Raw genomic sequence first — 24,448 nt, 5'->3', positions numbered from 1 at the left:
TTTTCAGGAGGGGCTAACAAATATTTTCTCCAATTACGGAGATGTACAGAGTGTGTACATTCATGAACCACTCCCTGGTCAGCATGTGACGTGGGCGTTTATAGTTTTCCCTAAACACAGGTATGTTTCACATCTCTGTAGTTCCTTAACATGTGTTACATCTACATAGTATGCACCAGGCCAAAATATGTCTTATAGCTTTGCCTTGTAAATGTGGTGATCTATTGGTTGAGAATATATATTTAGCTGTGGTTTTTATAGGAACTAATGAATACAACCTTGATTAGCGTAACATTGTGACTGTTTAGAAACTAAATTTCATGCCGTGTTCTCTAGCCAAGCTGAAAGAGCCATCAGAGAACTGAACAATAAAAAACCATTGAATTTAAAAGTGCAGTTTGCACTGTCGGATGGTGAAAAGCAACGAATCCGTTCAGCAACGGAAAAGGCTGCTATTTGGGGAACGGTATCTGAATCTTTGGCAGAATCCGATGATTTTGCACTGGAATTGCCATGTAGAAGGTATGTATTTTAAATTAATTTGACGACTCTTTTTCATCCAAATATTTCCCAGGAATTTAGAAGTGTTTCCAAAGTTGAAATTATGAATTTCTCTGAACCAATTTTTATTGCATGGGAGCAAGTTTTACTTAAATGAATCACTTATTAATGATCATGCAAAGTTCAGCTAGGTGTGAAAATTACAAATTTGGAAGGCTTATAAAACTTCATTTACACTGAGAAAACCTAAGACTAGGTATACAGTCTGCGTTATTTTATCATATGGGCATTTTAAAATTTGTCTAAAAGTAAGTACAGAAGAATACGCATATCACAGCAGTGTTAATTTTGTGATTAGGTATAGAAACTTGAGGCATTGGTAACACTTTTATATACTGGTAAAAGAGTTACCTGTAATTCTTTAATATTGTCAGCTGGTCAATAAAGAAAGTGCTATTCGAAGGCTTTGATATTGTAAATAAAATTTGTCAAGTCAAAACTGCTATTATAAAGCAGCCAGACTTCAACATGATAGATAAAATTTCTGCAATTTGTACTTCGAAGTGGATACAAAACATGTTACATTATTTCTTTCTTAGTGACTGATTTTAGGTTATAAGTACGACAGAGCAGTAGATGGGCCATAAAATGAATTCCATAGCTATTTCTGAAGCCAGAGCAGTCTTTTCCAGGCATTCCAGACAAGTAGCCACGCTGTGGTTTTTCTGTGATGTCTCACTTTCAGTTATTAGAAGGTTATGAGAGATATTTTTAAAACTTTAAATTTATGTGGTCTGCCTTCTCAAATTCATTCTTGTATTCTGAGAAGAAAAGATCCCACATTTCTGGTTAGGAAAATTATTATTACAAGAATTAAAGGCTAAACTTCACAAAGGATCACCTGTGCACTATGCTAATTTGAGGTAAATAACAAATGTGGTATCGAGTAGATGTCTGTAATGTCTGGAGCCACCCAGTTGAATAGTATGTTTTAGTCATATGCAACTGTTAACAAGTTTCCTTTCTATGCTGTTAGCATATAAATAACTCGCATTGTGTGGATGACCCTTCCTCATGGCCTACTTTTGTCACTTGCATGCGTTTGTGGTAATGAAGCAGAAAATGAAAGCAGGTCAGTCCACCCAAAGTGAGTAATTCATATCAGTCTGTCACTATTATCAAGATTAACATTTCAGACAAAATTGTTAACAACATACCATGAAATTTCTACAGCCCTACATGTATCATGTATCAGTAGGAAAATAGCGTGTGTGTGTGTGTGTGTGTGTGTGTGTGTGTGTGTGTGTGTGTGTGTTGTATCATCCCATCACTGCATCAAATATTTCTTTTCTCACACAAATTCATTAATAACCATTTTGATATAAAAAGTGTAAATGTGCAGCAATAACAGAAATATCAAAGCTGGCAGAAATAGAAGTGGAGATGTTGAATCGCAGACAGTACTACAAAAAGACTGCTAAACAACTGAGCTTTTGGCCAAAAGCTTTCTTCTAGAACACGCACAGTGTCTCTTGCCTCTGAGGCCAGACTTTGAGCCTTAGCAGGCAGACTGTTGTCACGTGTGTGCGAGTTGTACTTGCATCCGTGCGTGCGTGCTTGCGCCCCCACACTCTTCAGTCTGTTCATTGTGCCTGTCTGCATCTCAACATCCCCACTATATAGTGAGCAGTAATCTATCTTTTTCATTATATTTTAGATTGTTTTTATTTTAAACTCTGTGATATGTGATAGACCGGAAAATGTGGCATCTGTTTTTGGCAGGGTGCATATTTATTGTTTTTATTTTAAACTCTGTGATATGTGATAGACCGGAAAATGTGGCATCTGTTTTTGGCAGGGTGCATATTTATTTTTTTGTTTCATTTTTAAATGATTAGATACACAAATTTAAAGGGTTGTCATTCTACATATGTGAAGACAAAGCCTTGGTGCTTTGAAATTGACTTTTACTGGAATGGTTGCTGCAGAAACTTCAACAGTTTTTTCCAATATGACACTTATTTTCTTCTTTTAGCTGTTTTATACTTTAAACAAATGATTGTTCTGCTAAGAAGCAGCAACATTTTATCGCTGTTGAACTGATTTAAAAAATTTCTCAACATTTTCTTTTCCTGCCCAATTCAATAATTACAAAATATACTGAATATTTTGTCCTTTTGTGGGCCATTCATAGCCATGTGACCCATACTTCCCAGTGCTACAGATAGAACTGTCAAGGTACTTCGAGTAGACTTAGAACTGAAAATAACTCTACTCTCTTGTTTTCTTTTCCATTCTTCAGTGTATTATCCTTGTCAGTAACATGGATGCATGAGATGTTAGGCTGGTTGTGCAATAATTCTCGCATTTATCTAATATTAATATTATAGGAATTGTGGGGATGATACTTTTCTGAAAGTGCGAGAACACCACACCAACTTGTAAAGTCATTTGATTGCAAGTACCCATGATGATGATAGATATACTGAAGGTCATTTGACTGCAAGCCTCCCAAGGTTCTGTCAAACACTGACTACAATACTGTCTCTACATCTACATATATACCCATCAAGCCAGCTTAAGTTGTGTGCCAGAGGGTACTCTGTACCACTAGTAGTCACTTTCTTTCCTGTTCCATGTGCAAGGAGAACCAGGGAAAAGTGACTGTGTCTCCTTATGAGCCCTAATTTCTCACATCTGTTTGGTCCTTACATGAAATGTGTGCTGGTGGCAGTAGAATTGTTCTGCAATCAGCTACAAATGCTGCTTCTCTAAATTTTCTCAGTGGTATTCATCAAAAAGAATGTTCCCTACTGTTAGGGGTTCCCAAAATTTGAGTTCCCGATTCATCCGTATTATTTGTGTGTTGTTTGAACTAGCTGGTAATAAATCAAGCAGCTTACCTGTGAATTGTTTGGTCTTATTTTAATCCAACCTGGTGTGGATCCCAAACACTCGAACAGTACCGTATTTACTCGAATCTAAGCAGCACTCTATTCTAAGCCACACCTGAAATTTGAGACTCGAAATTCAAGGGGAGAGAAAAGTTTTAGGCCTCACCTCCAAATCGAAACAAAGTTGGTCCATTGTAATACGAGACACAGTTTAGGTCGAATGAATGACGATACAGCTACAGTAATTTGGTTTGAGTCGTAAGCTTAGCAGTTAAGCTTTACCAGGTAGCCATTGCTATGTGTCAGGTGCTCCATCTGTATTTATATGGGTACCCTTCCTTTTCCACATGCTTCGTCTGGTTGGAATTGATTGTTTAATTTTCTTTGGTCTGATACAAGCCGTTCTCTTTGTTATAGGTGTTTACGTCACTCTAAGCTGAAAATGCATTATTGTACTGTGTCATCCATTGTTTGTCGCATTCTGATAATGTGTGTCTACGACCTGTCGCTGCTCGCGGCATGGCTTGCTTTTGTTCGCGCTACCGCCACTTACAATATAAAAAGAGAGGAATTGTCTCATAAGTGAAACAATGGCAAGAGACTGCTATTTGTTGTTACTTACACTGCTGCTTTCTTTGATAATGATCAACAAGAACCAAATAATAGACTGCGTATGATACAAGATGTTCTGAACGAGAGTTTAGCAAAAATTTGTCTCCGTTTGAAAATCTTTGCAGACGCCTCTTTAGTACATTACGTTCTGCACAGAAATTAGTCATCTTAGATTTAAAAATCTAGTCAATTGTCATGCTTCATTTCTGACTGTATCACTATTACGCATAAGAATAATACGAATATAAACATGACATGATACGTATATTCTTCCGTGTTTGCTGTTGTCACTCCAGTTTCGTAGTTTATTAGGCAGACAGAATTTAACTGAGATAGCAGCAAACACGAAAGAATACATGGCAAAATGTTTATATTCGTATTATTCTTGTGGTGAAGAGAATACTGCATGTGATTCACAATTCATAAAAGTTCCTATTAGCAACCATCTCTTCTCACAGGTAGGAAAAAATTCAGAACGTAGAGTTGGCCATATTGCCAGTCGGAAACGCTGCAACATTCGAAGATGAACAATACGGAATTTGTATTTACTTCGATGGATAATGTATGAAAATGCAGTGGTCGAAACTCAGAGTGGAGGAAAAAAAGCTCGTCTTCCACCTTTTTTTTTTTTTTTTTATTTATTTACTGACGCAGAGGTTTTGGCGCCAGTATTTATCTTTGTGCCTGCATAGCATGCCTGTGTAGCGCTATATATATTAGACAGCAGAAGTTAGTTGTGGCGGCACCTACCAACATTTTTCAGAACTTTTGCTTACTTTGTACTCGATTCTAAGCCGCAGGCAGTTTTTTGGATTACAAAAACCGGAAAAAAAGTGCGGCTTAGATTCAAGTAAATATGGTACTCAAAAATAGGTGTCACTGGTGTCGTATATGCAGTCTCCTTTGCAGATAAATCACACTGCTAAAATCCTTCAAATAAACTGAATTTGGCCATTCACCTTCCTTACTAGAATCCTTAAATGCTCATTCCATTTCGTATTACTTTGCAATGTTATGTCCTAATATTTAATCAGCATGTGTGTGTTGATCAGCACACTACTAATGCTTTATTCGAAAGTTACGAGATTGTTTTTCCACTCGTATGCATTACCTTGAAATTTTTTTCACACCCACTAGAAATTGTCTGTCATCTTTTATCCTCCTATTTCACTTGATGACGACAGCTTCCCCTTGACGACGACACCTTCCCAAACACCACAGCATCATCAGCAAACAACTACAGACTGCTGCTGACCCAGTCCACCAGACCAAATGTGTATATAGAAAATAAGTGGGCCTATCACGCTTTTCCTAGGGCACTTCTGATGAGACCCTTGTGTATGATGAACACTCCCCATTGAGGACAATGCACTAGATTCCTTTATTTGGAGTCTTTGAGCCACCAATGTAAGTGGGAATGTATTATGTATGCTTGTACTTTCGTCTGCTTTGGGGCACTATCTCAAATGCTTTTCAGAAATCTAGAAATATGGAATCTGCCGCTTGCCCTTCACCCATTGTTCGCAGGATGTCATGTAAAAAAAAGGGCAAGCATAGTTTGGCACAAGCGATGCTTTCTAAAATTCTGCTGATTTGTTGACAGAAGCTATTCTGTCTCAAGGAAATTTGCCCCCAGAGGCTCAGCATTTGGTTGCAGGCTACAGGCTTGCCGACTCCAGGTTCCTGAGCTTGGGGCTGGGCACCATCAGTCCTCTGTTACCGTAAGCACCAGACTTCACTGTGTGGTGCAGCGGTGAAATGTTGTGTGTTTTGGAGAACGGGGGGGGGGGGGGGGGGGGGCCTTGGCTTCACCACCTGGACTGTGGGGAGGTACACCTCTATAAAAAGCCCATCAACCTCAAGTTGTGCTATGTGCTGATGAGGTGAATGGCTGTTGAAATAAAAGTCTGTAGCCAGCAACCTTTGGGGCACCTTTGAGGTCGTCTCCCCTTTCTATATGCAAAAGGGATTGAAGGTATTGTTGGGTCCCTAAAGTGTCAAACGACTTCCTAATGGAACACTTCTAGTTGAAACTGCTAATTCAGACCAAGTATTGAAGCTTCTAGGATGTAAGGCCTTGGGTAACTACCCAATTGAGACTGAACTTCATAACACTCTTAATTTTAGCAAGGGAGTGGTTCCCTGCTTATATAGTGGAGGTGGACATGGCGGAGTTACGTGAGGAATGGAAAATATCAGTGTCACATAAGTGCAGAGCTAACTAAGGAGAGTCAACGGCAAATTGTAAAAATCTGCAACTCCAGAATTACCTGAACATATCCTTGCAGGCTATATACATCTTAAGGTTTACTTGTTCCTCATCCAGTGCAACGCTTCATAAGTCAAAGATTTGGCCAAACTTTATGGGAGGATTACGTGTGGCCATTGCGGAGGCTCAGCTTATGAATCGGGCAATTCTTGTACACATCCTCCGAAACGTATAAACTGTTCTGAGGATAACCCAGTGTGTAGCAGAAAGTGTGAGGTTCGTGAGGAAAGGGAAATTCAGGAGTAGGAAGTCAAGAGATGCATAACCTATGGTGAAGCTAAAAAAAAGCTTTCAAAGCTGTGTAACCTCCGATTTTTGCTGTTTCTTTTGCATCAGCCCTTAAGATACCAATCACCCAGTGTGATGCTTCCACATTAACTCAGATCACAGATTAAAGTAAGAGCACATGCACTTGTTGGTGTACCTGAGGGGGAAACACTACACTTGAAACAGAAGTCATTCAGAAGCTGTCGACAATGGGCTTACCACCAAAGCAACATACCACTGCCCACCATCAGAAGCCTACTAAGCCATCCCGTTAATGCAAGCAATCAACTCCTACCATTAGTAAATAAAAATGTCCTTTGAAAAGTAGTTCCAAGTCGAAGAAAGTGGTAGTTAAACCTTCGGATTGGCAAGCTCTCTCCCTCTATGATGGGGACTATGCTCTTGAGGATATGTACTTCAAAATTGGTGGAACTGGAGAGCCGGGAACTGGCTAACGTTCCCCCTGACCTCTCCTGTAAATCACAGTCTCTGAGGGAGAAAGAAAACAACAACCATCACTAAACTATGGCTCCCACAGGGACTTCTGTGTGTTGCAGTGGAATTTAAATGGGTTATCACTCACATTTGGAAGAATTAGCTGCTGGTGCAGGAGAAACTATTCAGAGCGACTTGTCCATTCTGTGAATATCGGCCTTCTGAATGTGGGTCAGATACCACACTCTTCCACAGCTACAGGGTTTTTTCAGCCATTGACTTTTGTTTTTGTTCCCCAGCTATTGCAGACTGAGTTCAGTGGGAAGTGGCTACAGATTAACGTTCTAGTGACCACTTCACAGTGTTGATCCCTGTGCCACCTAGGACGGTGCCTTGCCAGGAGACCACAAAGGTGGAGGATACAAAGGGCAAATTGGTTGCAGTACAGTAGAGAGTCTGTTTTTGAACAAAAGAATTGTGGACAGGAGACAGTGGCTCACATCTCTTGTGAGATCCCACGGGCTGCCACAGAGTTCATCCCCTGGTCTAGTAACCACCTCAGACGACGGACTATATAATGGTGGAATGATGACTGTAGTCTGGCATTCAGGGCCAGATGAACAGCTGTGCAGAACTTCAAACACCATCCAAATACAGAAAACCATGGCTTCAGATCTGCGAGAGCACATGCAAGGTGAAAAAAGAACGGAAAAGGGCTTCCTGGAAGGAATTAAAGACGTCCATTAATTGTACCACTTCCACTGTGAAAGTTTTGGACTCAATAAGGCGGATTTCAGGCAAGGGCAGTACACGTCCCCTTATGGCCTTGGCAAATAATGGGGTCTTGGTGGACACACCAGAAGACATGGCTCAGATTTTAGCTGAACACTTTTTAACTGTCATTACTTCATCCAGACAGGCTCCTGCTTTTCAGGTGTTTTGTAGGACAGCAAATACGAGGAAGCTCAATTTCTTATCGCATAATGAGGAAGTCTACAATGTTTCATTCTTCATCTGGGAATTGGAATCAGCTTTGTATGCAGCCAGAGACACTGCTTCAGGACCGGTTGAAATCCGTTAATGCTTAGTCATCTGTGCCCTGAAGTGAAAGGACAGCTCCTCTCTTGTTTCATTCAGATCTGATTTGCTGGACAGTACCCCATGACTTGGAAGGAGGCAATATTCATTCAATTCTGGAAACCAGGCAAGGACCCTAGTGCCTCTAACAGTTACCAGAGCGTAGCCCTTACCAGTTGTATGGGTAAGGCTCTTGAACGCATGGTCAACCACTGCCTCGTCTGGCTGCTCGAATCCTGATGTCACCTGAGCCACTCCCAGTGCAGTTTCAGGTGTTACCGTTCTACCCTTGACAACTTAATCCTAATGGAGACGGCAATACAGGAGTCCTCCTTATGCCGAAACCATTTGGTTTGTGTGTTTTTGACATTGAAAAAGCAAATGTCACTACTTCGAGGTACACCCTTTGCCAACTTCATGAAGGGGGACTATGTGCACCCCTGCCACTTCTTATCCAGTCCTTTCTTGAGGACCAGCCTTGTCTGACTGCTATTTTCAAGAAATAGGGTCCCCCAAGGCAGTGTCTTCAGTGCCACATTGTTTGCCATTGTTACCAATGGCAATTCCTGTGCAGTTAGGAGCCCTGTCAGATGCGATCTTCTTCTCTTTGTTTGTAATCTTCTTCTCTTCCTCTGATCTTATGATGATGGGGCAGCTACAGCTGGCCATTAAGAGGCTGCAGGGTTGGGCCAGAACAACTGATTTTCAGTTCTCACCAGAGAAAACTCTGTCAATTTTAACTATGCTCGTCAAAGTTTTAACCAAAATTAACTTGGCTCCCACATCTATGAACAAAGGATTTCCAGTCATTGAATATTTTGAAATGCCATAGTGAAAAGACGAGGAACTGACAGGTCCCACTTCTTGCAGTTTTATAGGGCGTTCGTTCGATAACGTTTAGACTATGGCAGCATGGTCTATGGATCTGCCCGTACTTCCTACCTCATGATGTTAGACGTTGTCCACCATGAGGGTATTATGATATCAACTGAAGCCTTTCGGGGCAGCCCTGTACGGAGTCTGCGTGCAGAGGCTGCTGAACCACCACTCTGGCTTGATAGGCACTGAAAATCTCAGTATCACCTCAGTCATTGGCATTTAGTGCTGTGGTCCAACTGACCTTTGAATGGCTGTTCAGAAATTGGGCCCATGTGACCCAGCCATGTGAGATATGCACTACAGAATGTCTCAAGGATCTGGATCTGTCAGACCTCCAAATACACAGTTTTTAAAGTGTGTTTTCTGCAGCATTTGGCTGTGGAATTAAATGATATTCTGATGGCACTGGAGAGAATTCACAGACATCACTGTAGAGGGTTTCTTGTCTGTTCAGACAAGAAACCCTGTACAGTGTTTTTTGTTTTGTGGTGTGCACAATCTCACATTTCTAAATAGTTAAACGCAATCTTTGCATCACATTGAAGTCTTGTCTTATCTGGCTGAATATTTTACCTTTTCTATATCATTACAAGTAACTGCTTTAAATGGGGTTACTACTAATATTATCTATCTGATCATTAATATAGGACATAAACAGCTTTGAGTCCCAACACACTTCCCTAGGGGACACCTGAAGTTAGAAACAACATTTGTCAATAATTCTTCTTTGAGGATGCCATGGCGTCTCTTTCCAATTTTTAGTTTGTCTCCTACATGAGTGTCTGGGCACTAACTTCAGTGTTATTGACAGCTTTTATTTATGACAAAATATTTTATTGGTTTTGTGAGAGCTCTTTCAATAAGATGTTGCATTTTTGACAGTTAGACAGGTTTCATTTTAGCCATTTTCTACCTTTATTCAAATGCTTGGTTTTACTCCCATTATACAGTTGTTGCTGACACTGAAGTGTTATTACTCAGTGGATGAAGTCATGCAGGACAAACTTGGAAATTTGAGCTGGATACAGTGTGTTACATATTCCAAGAAATATCGTAATGGTGTTGTTATTTATTGTAGTGCTATTATTTATTAATGTAAGAATCATTGTAACTGTGTTGTAGATTTTTGACCTGGCCCCTGTACGCAAACCAAATGGATTGCAAATGTACGTCATGAGATGAATGAAATGCAATTCACAATTTCTTGGAGGTTTCTTTGTAGAGACTTTATACCATGGTGGGTCCTTCTTGTCATGAACTTTTATATTAGATGCAAACGTATCCAGCACTTGGTCAACTACTCTTCTAAACTTCAGCCACAGTTCCTGGGTATGCTCCTGCCCACAGCTGTGTGTTCAAAGGCTTCTTATTGAGGTACGACACAATTGCCTCTTTATGTGGAACATGTAAATCTTTCCTTCTCATCCAATATGGTGAGTCTGCCTTGACCTGGGTCACCTTCCCAAAATCTACCCCTTCTCCTATACCTTTCCAGTCCTTTTGTTTCACCCTTCTGTCTTCCCCTTCAGCCCTTCTGCCTGAAGGAGCCGCTGGCTCCAAAAGCTTGCCAATCCCAACAGTCTTCTATGTGTGTGTTCTGCCACCACTTGGTGAGTAGACTTTTTATTTATCTAACTCAATAATTTTATCAGTAATTGTTTTCATTGTTATATTTCCAATTATTTCTGTTGATCTTTGTGCCCTGTTAATCATTGTAGCTATAATGCATAATGGTCACTAATACCAATTTATGTGGACATTCTGGAAAGAGCTATGTGCATTTGTTGTCATTAAATCCAATATATTTCTGCCATGAAAGGGCTTCAGAAGTATCTGTTCTATGTAGTTTCCACAGCATTTAGTATTGTTTTGCTGTGTGTATTGTTATGCACGCCACATACAGTGTAGTTACCACTATTTATTGTACTATTACTAAAGACTCCTCCAGTGGTGAAATTATGGTATTAGTGAACTTAGCTTTTTTTTGTAAAGGTTTTGGTTACTTGTGGAGAAGAATGTGATGGTCGGTAGAAGGATCCAGTTTTATGCCCAACCTTGATGTGAAATTGTGCCCAAACAATCTCACATTGAACTTTAATTTCTGTCTCTGTCTTTCAGTTCCGCATCTAGTTAGACAGATGCATCATATTTATTTCCCATTAGTTTAGCCTTTTGACATACAGTTTGATTCAAATTTCACTGCTAATAATTTTTGGTTTCAACCAGCTTTATGTACATGGTATTATCTGAGCTTCAATGCACTTTGCTGCTAATGCTTTGGCACTTGAGCACCAAGACTTTAATAATCTTGTGCATCTTTTCTTTGTATCATAAAGTAATACATCACAGTCTCATAAAGTTATCATCATCTGGACCCAGTTGTCAACCCATTGTGGAAGTCTAGGAGGTGCAGCCTAATTTGCCAGAGAATCTTCAAAGTCTCCAGTACAAGCCTTAGACTTAATGCAGAACCAGAGGACCACCATCAGTTATGGGGTCAGTGCTGCAAGTATTAATTTTTGTTGAAATTTTGTGGACGAAGTTTGAGCTCGTAGCCCAGATGACAGGCATCATGTGTTTCATTGCATGCCACAATCTGCAGTCGGTTGCACTATGTTCCCGCAGTAGCGGCCTACAACTATGAACTAAATGCATAAACAGATCCTCCTCATCCCTTGGTGCTATTTCTGCAATGGGTGCTATTACTTGCTATTTGTTCGAACTACCAATATTCAATAGAACCTTTCACTTCTGCATTTGCTTCCCCATGACATGTCAGCAGGTCTCCCAACAGTCAAAGTGTATCTCAGTGGCTCAGTTTCAGTGAAAGATAATGCCTCAAACTTCTTGTTTAGGGATCGATATACACCCTCTCTCCTCCCTGATTTCGCCTCTTACGTATGCCTCTCACAGTTATGTGGATGAGTGGTGATATGTCGCCTACTTCTGGTAGAGAAGACAGTATCTGCAGGATAGGACATTCCTTGAGGTACCTTTGATGTCTGCTCGTTAGCCCTCCCAACACATCCATTCACAGCAGCTTCCATTGTGCGATATGCGGGGAAGACTTGCAGTTGGGTATTGGTGACATCCAGCTCGTCCTGTACTTGATAACAGCATTCACAGTGGAGCATCATTGTGGCTGATGCATTGTTTTATGAAACAGTAAGCAAATAACTTTCATCTACACTTGCTGATCCTCTCTTAATATCTGAAATTGGTAAGCCACAGAGTTTGCAAATTCAACAGAGCCTTGTTATGACTAGAGACAAACTAGTGATAAAGTTTTCTGATTCCTTGAAGCTGTCTGGAACATTTTGCCAAGGCTATGCTCACACACACACTCAAAAAGTCAAGATATTTTTGATACATGCAGACAATATACACTCCCATTGAAAAGGACAACTAAAGTATGACAGTATGATAGTTATACTATATTGCAAAGCCATATTTCCTACAAAATACATTATCCCTGACACATGTAACGTTAATTCATGTCTTGATTTTTATAGCTCATGTTCATTTTCTTCCAAAATTGTTTCATCTGCCTACAAAAGGATATTAACTTATTTATTTCTATTAATCCGTATACCCATATTTACTCCCTGTTTCCAGTTTTTAATAAAATCATTTATGCATACATTAAACTAGGTGACAATGTGCAGCTTTGTTTGTATCATTTATTGGTTGTGATTTCTTCAGTTTTGTAATTACCAACATCGGTTATTTTTGTGGTCATGTATAAGCTCTTTATAACTTCAGTAAGATGTCTAGGATATCCATCTTCAATCACTATCTGCTATAGTTTCTTTCTGTTCACACTGTTAATAGCCTTTTAAAAGTCAATAAAAACTGTATGTCTCTCCAAGTTTAATTCTTGTTGTTTCTCTAAAATTCTTTTTGTGGTAAATACGTTATGACTGCATGAATGGCCTTCCTGGAATTCACGTTGTTCTTCTGATAGGAGAGTCTCTGTTACGATTTTTAAACAATTGATTATTTTTGAAAATGTTTTGAAGGCTGAGCGTAGGAGGCTAATTCTTCTTAAAACTTGGCCTAAAAGAAAATTGCAAAAATAATCAATAATAGAAGAACTGATGCTATAGCATGAAATAAATTTTTGCTGCAATCAACACAATAAGTACACAGTACCACAACACAACTACAAATTTTGGCAAATGAAGTTTAAATTGTATGTAAATTCTTAGCGTATAGGATATTGGAGTGAATTTGAGATGTGTGATGTAACTTGGAAACGTAGTAAATTATTAAGCTCAAATTTTTTTAATCAGTGACCTCTGATACCACAATAGGTTTCAATTACCTTCCTTGCCCCACAGAACTGTATGGTTACAAGTATCCAGAATGTCTTCAGAATGGTGGTAATCTAGTGCACATTCTAAATTGCATGTTATGACCTACAATATTTCCAATATGTCTGAAGACCAAAGTACTCTTGTGTCATTACCAGGAAAGTACAACAGCCAACCTATATGCTATTCGATGTTTTTTTATTTTGCCAGCAATTAAAAGAATTACTTTGAAACAGATTATAAAATAAATAAAATGTAACAATACGAGAGAAGGAAAGTCGCTACTCACCATATAGTGGAGATGCTGAGTCGCGATACGCACAATAAAAAGATTCACACAATCATAGCTTTGGGCCATTAAGGCCTTTGTCAGCAGTAGATATGCACACACACGCACACACTCAAGCAAGCGCAAGCGCAACTTGCGCACGTCTGTAGTCTCAGAGAGCTGAAACTACACTGCGAGCAGCAGCACCAGCACATGATGGGAGTGGCGACTGGGTGGGGGTGAGGAGGAGGCTGGGGCGAGGAGGGGGAGGGATAGTATGGTGGGACTGGAAGACAGTGAAGTGTTGCAGTTTAGATGGAGGGCAGGAGAGATGGTGCGGAGGGGGAGGGGGTAGGTATCGGAAAGGAGAGAAATAAAAATAAATTAAAAGACTGGATGTGGAAGTGAAATGATGGCTGTGTAATGCTGGAATGGGAACAGGGAGGGGGTTGGATGGGTGAGGACAGTGATAAACAAAGGTTGATGCCATGAGGGTTAAGGGAACGCAGGATGTATTTCAGGGAAAGCTCCCACCTGCGCAATTCAGAAAAGCTGGTGTTGGTGGGAAGGATCCATATGGCACAGGCTGTGAAGCAGTCCTTGAGATGAGGGGTATCATGTTTGGCAGCGTGTACAGCTACAGGGTGGTCCACTTGGTTTTTTTGGCCACAGCTTGTTGGTGGCTGTTCGTGCGGACAGACAGCTTGTTGGTTGTCGTGCCTACATAGAATGCAGCACAGTGGTTGCAGCTTAGCTTGTAAATCACATGACTGGTTTCACAGGTAGCCCTGCCTTTGATGGGGTAGGTGATGTTAGTGACCGGACTGGAGTAGGTGGTGGTAGAAGAATGTATGGGACAGGTCTTGCATCTAGGTCTATTACAGGGGTATGAGCCATGAGGTAAGGGATTGGGAGCAGGAGTTCTGTAAGGACGGACGAGTATATTGTGTAGGTTTGGTGTACTGTGGAATAAAACGGTAAGAGGGGTGGGAAGGATAGTGGGTAGGACATTTCTCATTTCAGGGCACGACGAGAAGTAATGGAAACCCTGGAGGAGAATGTAATTCAGTTGCTCCAGTCCCGGATGGTACTGAGTTAAGAGGGTAATGCTCCTTTGTGGCCGGACTGTGGCATTTTGGGAGGTGGTAGGAGACTGGAAAGATTGGCACGGGAGAGTTGCACGGGAGAGTTGTTATTGTACTAGGATGGGAGGATAATTATGGTCAGTGAAGGCTTCAGTGAGACCCGCAGTATATTTAGAGAGGGACTGCTCATCACTGCAGATGGGACGACCACGGGGGGCTAGGCTGAACAGAAGGGACTTCTTGGTATGAAACGGGTGGCAGCTGTCGAAGTGGAGGTATTGCTGGTGTTTAGTATGTTTGATATGGACTGAGGTACTGATGTAGCCATCTCTGATGTGGCGGTCAACATCTATGAAGGTGGCTTGTTGAGTTGAGTAGGACCAGGTGAAGCAAATGGGGGAGAAGTTGTTGAGGTTCTGGAGGAATGTGAATGTGTCCTCACCTCCAATCCGGATAGGAAAGATGTTATCAGTGAATGTGGACCTGGGTTTAGGATTCTGGGTTTGTAGGAAGGATTCCTCTAGATGGCCCATGAATAGGTTAGCATAGGATGGTGCCATGCGGGTGCCAATAGCCATACTGTGGATTTGTTTTTACATAGTTTTTCGGACGTAATTCTACTTTCTTACTTATTTTTTCGCATTTTGCTCCTTCTATCTGCGTCAATACAGAAAAGTTTCCTTATCCTTAGCCAGATCCCAGTCCCACATACTGTTCCTGCATTGTTTCTTGTCTCATGAAATCCCCCCCTAATGGCCTTACCATCAAATTACCCGTCTCTGGTTGCCACCCCTCCTTCCACAATGACCTCCACCTGTTCAGATTCCGCCAAATCTTAGCCCTCACCAACATAGTCCTGCAAAACCATATCAACTAAGCCCAATCCTCCTTGCAGTACCTTCTCTCCATCTGCTAAATTCTCCTGCTATGTAATCCTAAATTCCTGGAACCCATAACACACATTGACACTCTTGCCCTGCAGGAACTTGAGTAACATGCACAACACCACCTCAAAAAGCTCTCCATCCTGCTCACTTCCTACTCCTGCCTCGGAGTACCACTGTCCACCACTTCTACAACCACCTCCAAACCTCCCCCACGCCCCCTCATAGCTGACCAACCCTGTCTCGCAGACCTACTTCACTTACCCCACCCTCCAAAACTCCCTCCCACTGCCACACAGAACTCAAAACCTAACAGACCTGCAACTCAGTCATGTACATTTCTTCCAGAAGCCTTAGTCCCACAGAAATATCAGTCCTTTCCCAAGGCCTCACCTTTTGCCCCACTCCCAAATTCAACCATGCAGGACTAGGTCAAGACCTTCTCTCCTTCTCCCAGTCCATACAGTGGAAACACTTTTGCACCACCAACCCGACCAATCAGACTCAACCACAGACCAATATTGAACCTTGGCTAACTCAGTTCACTCCTCCATCCAACCTTGATCCACCCCCGCTACCTACAGACCACCCCCTGTTAGCCTTCCAGAATTTCTTATCCTTGAACCTTGCCCCACCATCATTCCCCAAATCCCTCAACATGCATACTAACCTTATATCCGCGGAAAGAACCGCAGTCGACCATCTAAAAACTGATCGCGACCTTATAATCCTACCTGCAGACAAAGGCTCCACCACCGTACTTTTGAACTGCAAGGATTACATAGCAGAAGGACTTCATTCCCATTCCACCAATCCAGCAGGATCTCCAATCACTACTCAAATCCTTAGGCCCATCCCAGAACCTCTCCTCTACCACTCCCCGCACTCCCACGTTCTACATGCTTCCTAAAGTCCATAAACCCAACCACACAGGATGCCCCATTGTGGCCGGTTACTGTGCCCCCACTGAGAAAATCTCTGCTCTTGTAGACCAACACCTATTACCCAGAACCTATCCTCCTATATAAAAGATACCAACCATTTCCTTGACCGACTCTCCAGAGTTGCATTCCCTTTACCACATAGTACCCTGCTAGTCACTATTGATGCCACCTTCCTGTACACTAACATTCCTAATGCCCATGGCCTTACTGCTATCGAACACTACCTTTGACGCCCTATGGATTCCAAACCAACAACCTTCTTCCTAGTCGCCATGACCAACTATGTACTCACCCACAATTACTTCTCCTTTGAAGGCATTACCTACAAACAAATCCGTGGTAAGGCTATGGGCACCTGTGTGGCACCATCCTGTGCCTGTGTGGCACCATCCTGTGCTAACCTATTCATGGGCCATCTAGAGGAATCCTTCCTACAAACCCAGAATCCTAAACCCCTCACCTGGTTCACATTCATTGACGACATCTTTGCTACCTGGATTGAAGGTGAGGACACCTTATTCACATTCCTGCAGAACCTCAACAACTTCTCCCCCATTTGCTTCACCTGGACCTACTCAACTCAACAAGCCACCTTCCTAGATGTTGACCTCCACCTCAGAGATGGCTACATCAGTACCTCTGTCCATATCAAACATACTAACCACCAGCAATACCTCCACTTCGACAGCTGCCGCCTGTTTCATACCAAGAAGTCCCTACCATACAGCCTAACCACCTGTGGTCACTTACATGGTTTTTCTGTATGACACAAAAACATTTGAATAACGCAAACTGAATAAAGGTGTAAACTTGCGCTACAAGTGGCCAAAAGGCGAAACACACTAAATATGGTTTGACAGAGGTGTGAAGACGATTATAACAAACACAGAACTGCGCATGCGCTGTAGAGACAGTTTGGAAATGGTTGTGATTGGTAATGATATCTTTATTTGTACGAACCTAGTTATTCGTATCAGCCACCACGCATAGTAGAGATACAGCACAAATTGTTCCGACTTTTACATGTTTACAGTTTTTAATCTGCTGAGTAGAGCAACCTGGTGTCAAGAAACATAAGCACATGATGTTTGTAAACACTACTTGATGGCCAACGTCATGCCAGCATCGTTTTACGTCAGCTTTTTTTTTTCCACAAACATTTTTTCATAAAGGGTGAATCATGGGAAAATTATAAATATGTTGATGCAAAATCGGGTGTGAATTAACATTGTGGTCATAGGAAATTTGACGGGAGTGATAAAAATGCTGTAAACGGTGAGAAAATGTTAATTTCAGGAATGTAAAAGCGGGGTTATACTGTATATGGTAACACAGTGGATTTGGAGTGTGGTTTAATCTTCTCATGACTCTGATTCATTATGTATAATCTGCTTTCATACCTGAATTGTAATGTTGGTGCAAAAACTGCCAGAAGTTATTTGTTTTAACCCTGACGGTTCCATTGTGTGTGTTTTTTTGTTTCCACTACAGATTTGTTGTTACATATGAATTGATTTTGCTGTTAAACTTGAACTTACTGTCAGCCACTTTTTATTTGTGTACTATCCATTGCTTTGATTTTATGTATGTGATACAATAACTTCTAGTTAGATTAGTATCAAAACAATAAGTGAAGTTCATAGCACTGATATTCGTTGAAAGTATTGGCATTAATTTGAAATTTGCATGTAATTGGCAACACTGAGCGAATAATTTATTCATGAATATTCTGCTGCATGTTAGTTCAAACGGTTGTCGTTGTTGCGTGAGGGAATGCTGTCAGCTCAAAAATGGTATCTGGTTAGATCCTGTTGTACACAGACATTTCTGTTGGATTCAAATGAGGAGATATCGTTTACCAGCAAATGGGGCCATCACACACAATACACAAATCTTCTATTTTCTCATTTAAATTATGTTGCACAGCAGCGTCATGATGTAGCAGCAAGACGTCCATTTGGACGTGACATTCCATAACTAGCTTGCATAGATACATTTAGCAGAAATGGAAAGAAAATCGTTTAGGAAAACATTGAATTGAAAGATAGTCAATCAGGAGCCACTCGAAAGCCAATCAAAATTCCAGCCGAAACAATAATACCCTGTTTGATTTTCAGTTTCTCTTTGCATATTTACATCTACTTGGATACTATGCAGGTCGTAATTAAGTGCCTGGCAGAGGGTTCATAGAACCACCTTCACAATAATATAGGATTATTCTAATCTTGAACAGTGTGTGGGGAAATGAACACTTGCACCTTTCTGTGCAAGTTCTGATTTCCCTTATTTTATTATGATGATGGTTTCTCCCTATGTAGGTTGGCATCAACAAAATATTTTCGTATTCTGAGGAGAAAGATTGATTGAAATTTCATGAGAAGATTCAGCCGTAGTGAAAAACACCATTTTTTTGAATGATATAAATCCCAAATCCTGTATCAGTTCAGTGACACTCTCCACCTTATTTTGTGATGATACAAAGCCTGTTGGTCTTCTTTGAACTTTGCCGATGTGCTCCGTTAATCCTGTCTGGTAAGAATCCCAGACTGCGTAGCAGTACTCCAAAACAAGACAGACAGACAGACTGACTGATTCTGTCTTTAGTAGATCTGTTAAATATTCTGAGTGTTCTGCCAATAAAATGCAGTCTTTGGTTTGTCACCTGACAATATTTTCTGTGTGTTCTTTCCAATTTAAATTGTTCTTAATTGTAATTCCTAGGTATTTAGTTGAATTTACAGCCTTTAGATTTGACTGATTTGTTGTCCAACTGAAGTTTAACGGATTCTTTTTAGCAGTCATGTGGGTGACATCACACTTCACATTATTTAGGGTCAATTGCCAATTTTCATATTAGATATATCTTCCAAATCGTTTTGGGATTTTTGATTGATCTCCTGACGACTTTACTAGACTATAAACGACAGAATCAACTGCAAACAACCCAAGACAGCTGCTCAGATTGTCTCCTAAATTCTTTATATAGATAAAGAACAGCAGAGGGGCTATAACACTACTTTGAGGAATGCCAGAAATCACTTCAGTTTTACCCTACAACTTTCCGTCAATTAGTATGAACTGTGGCCTCTGACAATCACAAATCCGGTCACATAACTGAGGTGATATTCCATAATGCAATTTGACTATAAGCCACTTCTGTGGTACAGCATCAAAAGTCTTCTAGAAATCTAGAGATATGGAATCAATTCAAAGTCTCTTGTTAGTAGCACCCAACACTTTGTGTGAGTAGAGAGCGAGTTTTGTTTCACAAGAACAATGTTTTCTAAATCTGTGTTGACTGTGTGTCAGTAGATAGTTCTTCTCTTAGAGGTATTTCATTATGTTCGAAGATCATACATATTCCAAAATCCTGCTGCGTATCGAAGTTAATGATATGGGCTTGTAATTTAGTGGATTACTCCTACTACCTTTCTTAAATATTACTGTGACGTGTGCAACTTTCCAGTATTGGGGTACAGATCTCTCATCAAGCAAATGATTGTATAAGATTGTTAAGTATGGAGCTATTGCATCACCATACTCTGAAGGGAACCTAATTGTTATAGTGTCTGGAACGGAAGACTTGCTTTCATTAACTGAATTAAGTTGCTTCACTAATCCGAGGACATCTGCTTCCAAGTTACTGATGTTGGCAACTGTTCTTGGTTCAAATTCTGGAATGTTTTCTTCTTCTTCTTTGCTGAAGGAATTTCGGAGGGCTGTGTTTAGCAACTCTGCTTCGGCAGCACTGTTATTGATAGTATTTCCATTGCTACCATGCAGAGAAGTGCATCGATTGTGTCTTGCACTAGCATGCGAGTGTATACCTGTCCCTTTTTCCCCCTAAGGTAAGTCTTTCCGCTCCTGGGATTGGAATGAGTCCTTACATCTACATCTGCTCTCCATTGGATCTTCTCTCTCTCTTCTATCAACCCTATCTGGTACAGATCCCACACTGCTGAGCAGTATTCAAGCAGTGGGCAAACAAGCGTGCTGTAACCTACTTCCTTTGTTTTCGGATTGCATTTCCTTAGGATTCTTCCAATGAATCTGTCTGGCATCTGCTTTACTGACGATCAACTTTATATGATCATTCCATTTTAAATCACTCCTAATGTGTACGCCCAGATAATTTATGGAATTAACTGCTTCCAGTTGCTGACCTGCTATTTTGTAGCTAAATGATAGGGATCTATCTTTCTATGTATTCGCAGCACATTACACTTGTCTACATTGAGATTCAATTGCCATTCCTTGCACCATGCGTCAATTCGCTGCAGATCCTCCTGCATTTCAGTACAATTTTCCATTGTTACAACCTCTCGATACACCACAGCATCATCTGCAAAAAGCCTCAGTGAACTTCCGATGTCATCCACAAGGTCATTTATGTATATTGTGAATAGCAACGGTCCTATGACACTCCCCTGCGGCACACCTGAAATCACTCTTACTTTGGAAGACTTCTCTCCATTGAGAATGACATGCTGCGTTCTGTTATCTAGTAACTCCTCAATCCAATCACACAATTGGTCTGATAGTCCATATGCTCTTACTTTGTTCATTAAACGACTGTGGGGAACTGTATCGAACGCCTTGCGGAAGTCAAGAAACACGGCATCTACCTGTGAACCCGTGCCTATGGCCCTCTGAGTCTCGTGGACGAATAGCGCGAGCTTGGTTTCACACGACTGTCTTTTTCGAAACCCATGCTGATTCCTACAGAGTAGTTTTCTAGTCTCCAGAAAAGTCATTATACTTGAACATAATACGTGTTCCAAAATTCTACAACTGATCGACGTTAGAGATATAGGTCTATAGTTCAGCACATTTGTTCGACATCCCTTCTTGAAAACTGGGATGACCTGTGCCCTTTTCCAATCCTTTGGAACGCTACGCTCTTCTAGAGACCTACGGTACACCGCTGCAAGAAGGGGGGCAAGTTCCTTCGCGTGCTCTGTGTAAAATCGAAATGGTATCCCATCAGGTCCAGCGGCCTTTCCTCTTTTGAGCGATTTTAATTGTTTCTCTATCCCTCTGTCGTCTATTTCGATGTCTACCATTTTGTCATCTGTGTGACAATCTAGAGAAGGAACTACAGTGCAGTCTTCCTCTGTGAAACAGCTTTGGAAAAAGACATTTAGTATTTCGGCCTTTAGTCTGTCATCCTCTGTTTCAGTACCATTTTGGTCACAGAGTGTCTGGACATTTTGTTTTGATCCACCTACCGCTTTGACAAAAGACCAAAATTTCTTAGGATTTTCTGCCAAGTCAGTACATAGAACTTTACTTTCGAATTCATTGAACGCCTCTCGCATAGCCCTCCTCACACTACATTTCGCTTCGCGCAATTTTTGTTTTTCTGCAAGGCTTTGGCTATGTTTAGGTTTGCTGTGAAGTTCCCTTTGCTTCTGCAGCAGTTTTCTAACTCGGTTGTTGTACCACGGTGGCTCTTTTCCATCTCTTACTATCTTGCTTGGCACATACTCATCTAACGCATATTGTACGATAGTTTTGAACTTTGTCCGCTGACCCTCAACACTATCTGTACTTGAGACAAAACTTTTGTGTTGAACCGTCAGGTACTCTGTGATCTGTTTTTTGTCACTTTTGCTAAACAGAAAAATCTTCCTACCTTTTTTAACATTTCTATTCATGGCTGAAATCATCGATGCCGTAACAGCTTTATGATCGCTGATTCCCTGTTCGGCGTTAACTCTTTCAAATAGTTCGGGTTTGTTTGTAACCAGAAGGTCTAATATGTTAGCGCCATGAGTCGGTTCTCTGTTTAACTGCTCAAGGTAGTTTTCAGATAAAGCACTTAAAAAAATTTCACTGGATTCTTTGTCCCTGCCACCGGTTATGAACGTTTGAGTCTCCCAGTCTATATCCGGCAAATTAAAATCTCCACCCAGAACTATAACATGGTGGGGAAATCTACTCGAAATATTTTCCAAATTATCCTTCAGGTGCTCAGCCACAACAGCTGCTGAGCCAGGGGGCCGATAGTCATCCAATTACCATGTCTGAGCCTGCTTTAACCGTGACCTTCACCCAAATCATTTCACATTTCGGATCTCCGTCAATTTCCTTCGATACTATTGCACTTCTTATCGCTATAAACACGCCTCCCCCTTCACTGTCCAGTCTGTCTCTGCGGTATACATTCCAATCTGAGTTTAGGATTTCATTACTGTTTACGTCTGGTTTCAGCCAACTTCCTGTCCCTAGACACCCTCTCCCTCTGTACTATATGGGTGTTGTGACCGTTTATTAATGAGAGCAGTTCTGGGACCTTCCTATAGATGCTCCTGCAGTTTACTATTAGCACATTAATATTGTTATTCCCTGTTGCACCGAGCGAGGTGGCGCAGTGTTTAGACACTTGACTCGCATTTGGGAGGACGACGGTTCAATCCCGCGTCCGGCCATCCTGATTTAGGTTTTCCGTGATTTCCCTAAATCGCTCCAGGCAAATGCCGGGATGGTTCCTTTCAAAGGGCACGGCCGACTTCCTTCCCGTCCTTCCCTAATCCGATGAGACCGATGACCTCGCTGTCTGGTCTCCTTCCCCAAAACAACCAACCAACCCTGTTGCATTTTGCCTACTCCTACCTTGCCACGTCTCAGGAGGCGTCTTGTCGGGCCTAGGGAGGGAATTCTCTAACCTAAAAAACCCCCATGTGCATTCCACACATACTCCGCTACCCTTGTAGCCACTTCCAGCGTGTAGTGCACGCCTGACCTATTCAGGGGGACCCTACATTTCTCCACCCGATAGCGGAGGTCGAGAAATTTGCACCCTCTCCCTTAAAACACACATCCTTTCGTCTTTCCCTCTCCTTCTCTCTTTCCTGATGAAGCAACCATGGGTTGTGAAGCTTGAAATGTGTGTGTGTGTGTGTGTGTGTGTGTTTTTTATTGTGTCTATCTACCAGCGCTTTCTCGCTTGGTAAGTCACAGCATCTTTGTTTTTTAATATATTTTTCCCATGTGGAATGTTTCTTTCTATTATATTCATATTATTTTATTCTGGTTGGCAAGAATGACCTCGTCTCATACTAACCCACAGGAACCATGTCCTTCAATTTTGGTATAAGATAAGCTACGTCTAACAGCAACAAACACGCCACCAGAACACTGGTTTTTCACAAAAATTTTAGCTGAACTTATTTATGGCTTCATCCAGCATTTAGTGCCTGTAACGATTTGAGCATCGGTGATTTCTATTAGTGCTAGGAGCTCTGGTACTAAGCCAACACAGCTGCGACAATTCACAACTGTTATACTGATGGTTCCTGGATCTATGTTCTTCCTGTGTTCAACCAGCATCCTTTGAGACTGAAGCCCTTTTTGTGTTTTCCCTAGACCTTCTAACTTAAAGTTCAGTCCTTACTACACAGTCCCTGCTACTAGTGTAGCTGCCTCCTGCATGTAGTGGACTCCTAACCTATTCAGCGGAACCGGAAATCCAACCACTCTATGGCGCAAGTCGACTAATCTGCAACATACGTGATTGCAGAACACTTGAGCATGTGATTCAGACATTCTGTTCGGCTCTACCAGTGGTCTGCAATTGGTGCTGCTGCCTATGCTGCAAATGGTGAGCGCTGGTTTCATCTCGCAAGCAAGACTGGCAGCCTTTACCACTTTTTTAGCTACTCGAAACCCGAGAGGATCTATTTCGATCTAAAGTGACACACATCATTGGTACCAATGTGAGCCACCACCTGCAATTCACTGGACACTGTGCTCTTCATTGCATCCGGAAGGACCCATTTCACATCAGAAATGACTCCACCCGGTGTGCACACGGAGTGCACTTTGGCTTTCTTCCCCCCCTTGGTAGCCACGTCCCGAAGGGGCCCCATAATGCGACTAACATTGGAGCTCCGAATTACCAATAATCCCATATTGCTCGAATCTTGCAGACTGAGAGATTCCCTCAGAAACATGACAAGCAACTGCATCTGGCTGAGGGACAGTGTATACCACAGACAGCACCTGTGACCTGTTTGTC

The 24,448-nt window shown here is 41.5% G+C and overlaps 1 protein-coding gene across 1 annotated transcript in view; it reads left to right on the top strand.

The window, feature by feature from the left end:
• Positions 1-24,448, top strand: part of LOC124794622 — a 212,408-nt gene that overhangs the window by 5,499 nt on the left and 182,461 nt on the right. Inside the window, exons 4-5 of the mRNA XM_047258114.1 lie at positions 8-120; positions 337-522. Coding sequence (XP_047114070.1) covers positions 8-120; positions 337-522 — 299 coding nt within the window. The remainder of the gene's footprint in view (positions 1-7; positions 121-336; positions 523-24,448) is intronic.

Source organism: Schistocerca piceifrons, chromosome 4 (assembly GCF_021461385.2).
Source record: "Schistocerca piceifrons isolate TAMUIC-IGC-003096 chromosome 4, iqSchPice1.1, whole genome shotgun sequence".
Lineage (NCBI taxonomy): Eukaryota > Metazoa > Arthropoda > Insecta > Orthoptera > Acrididae > Schistocerca > Schistocerca piceifrons.
This window is presented reverse-complemented; position numbering and strand designations above follow the sequence as displayed.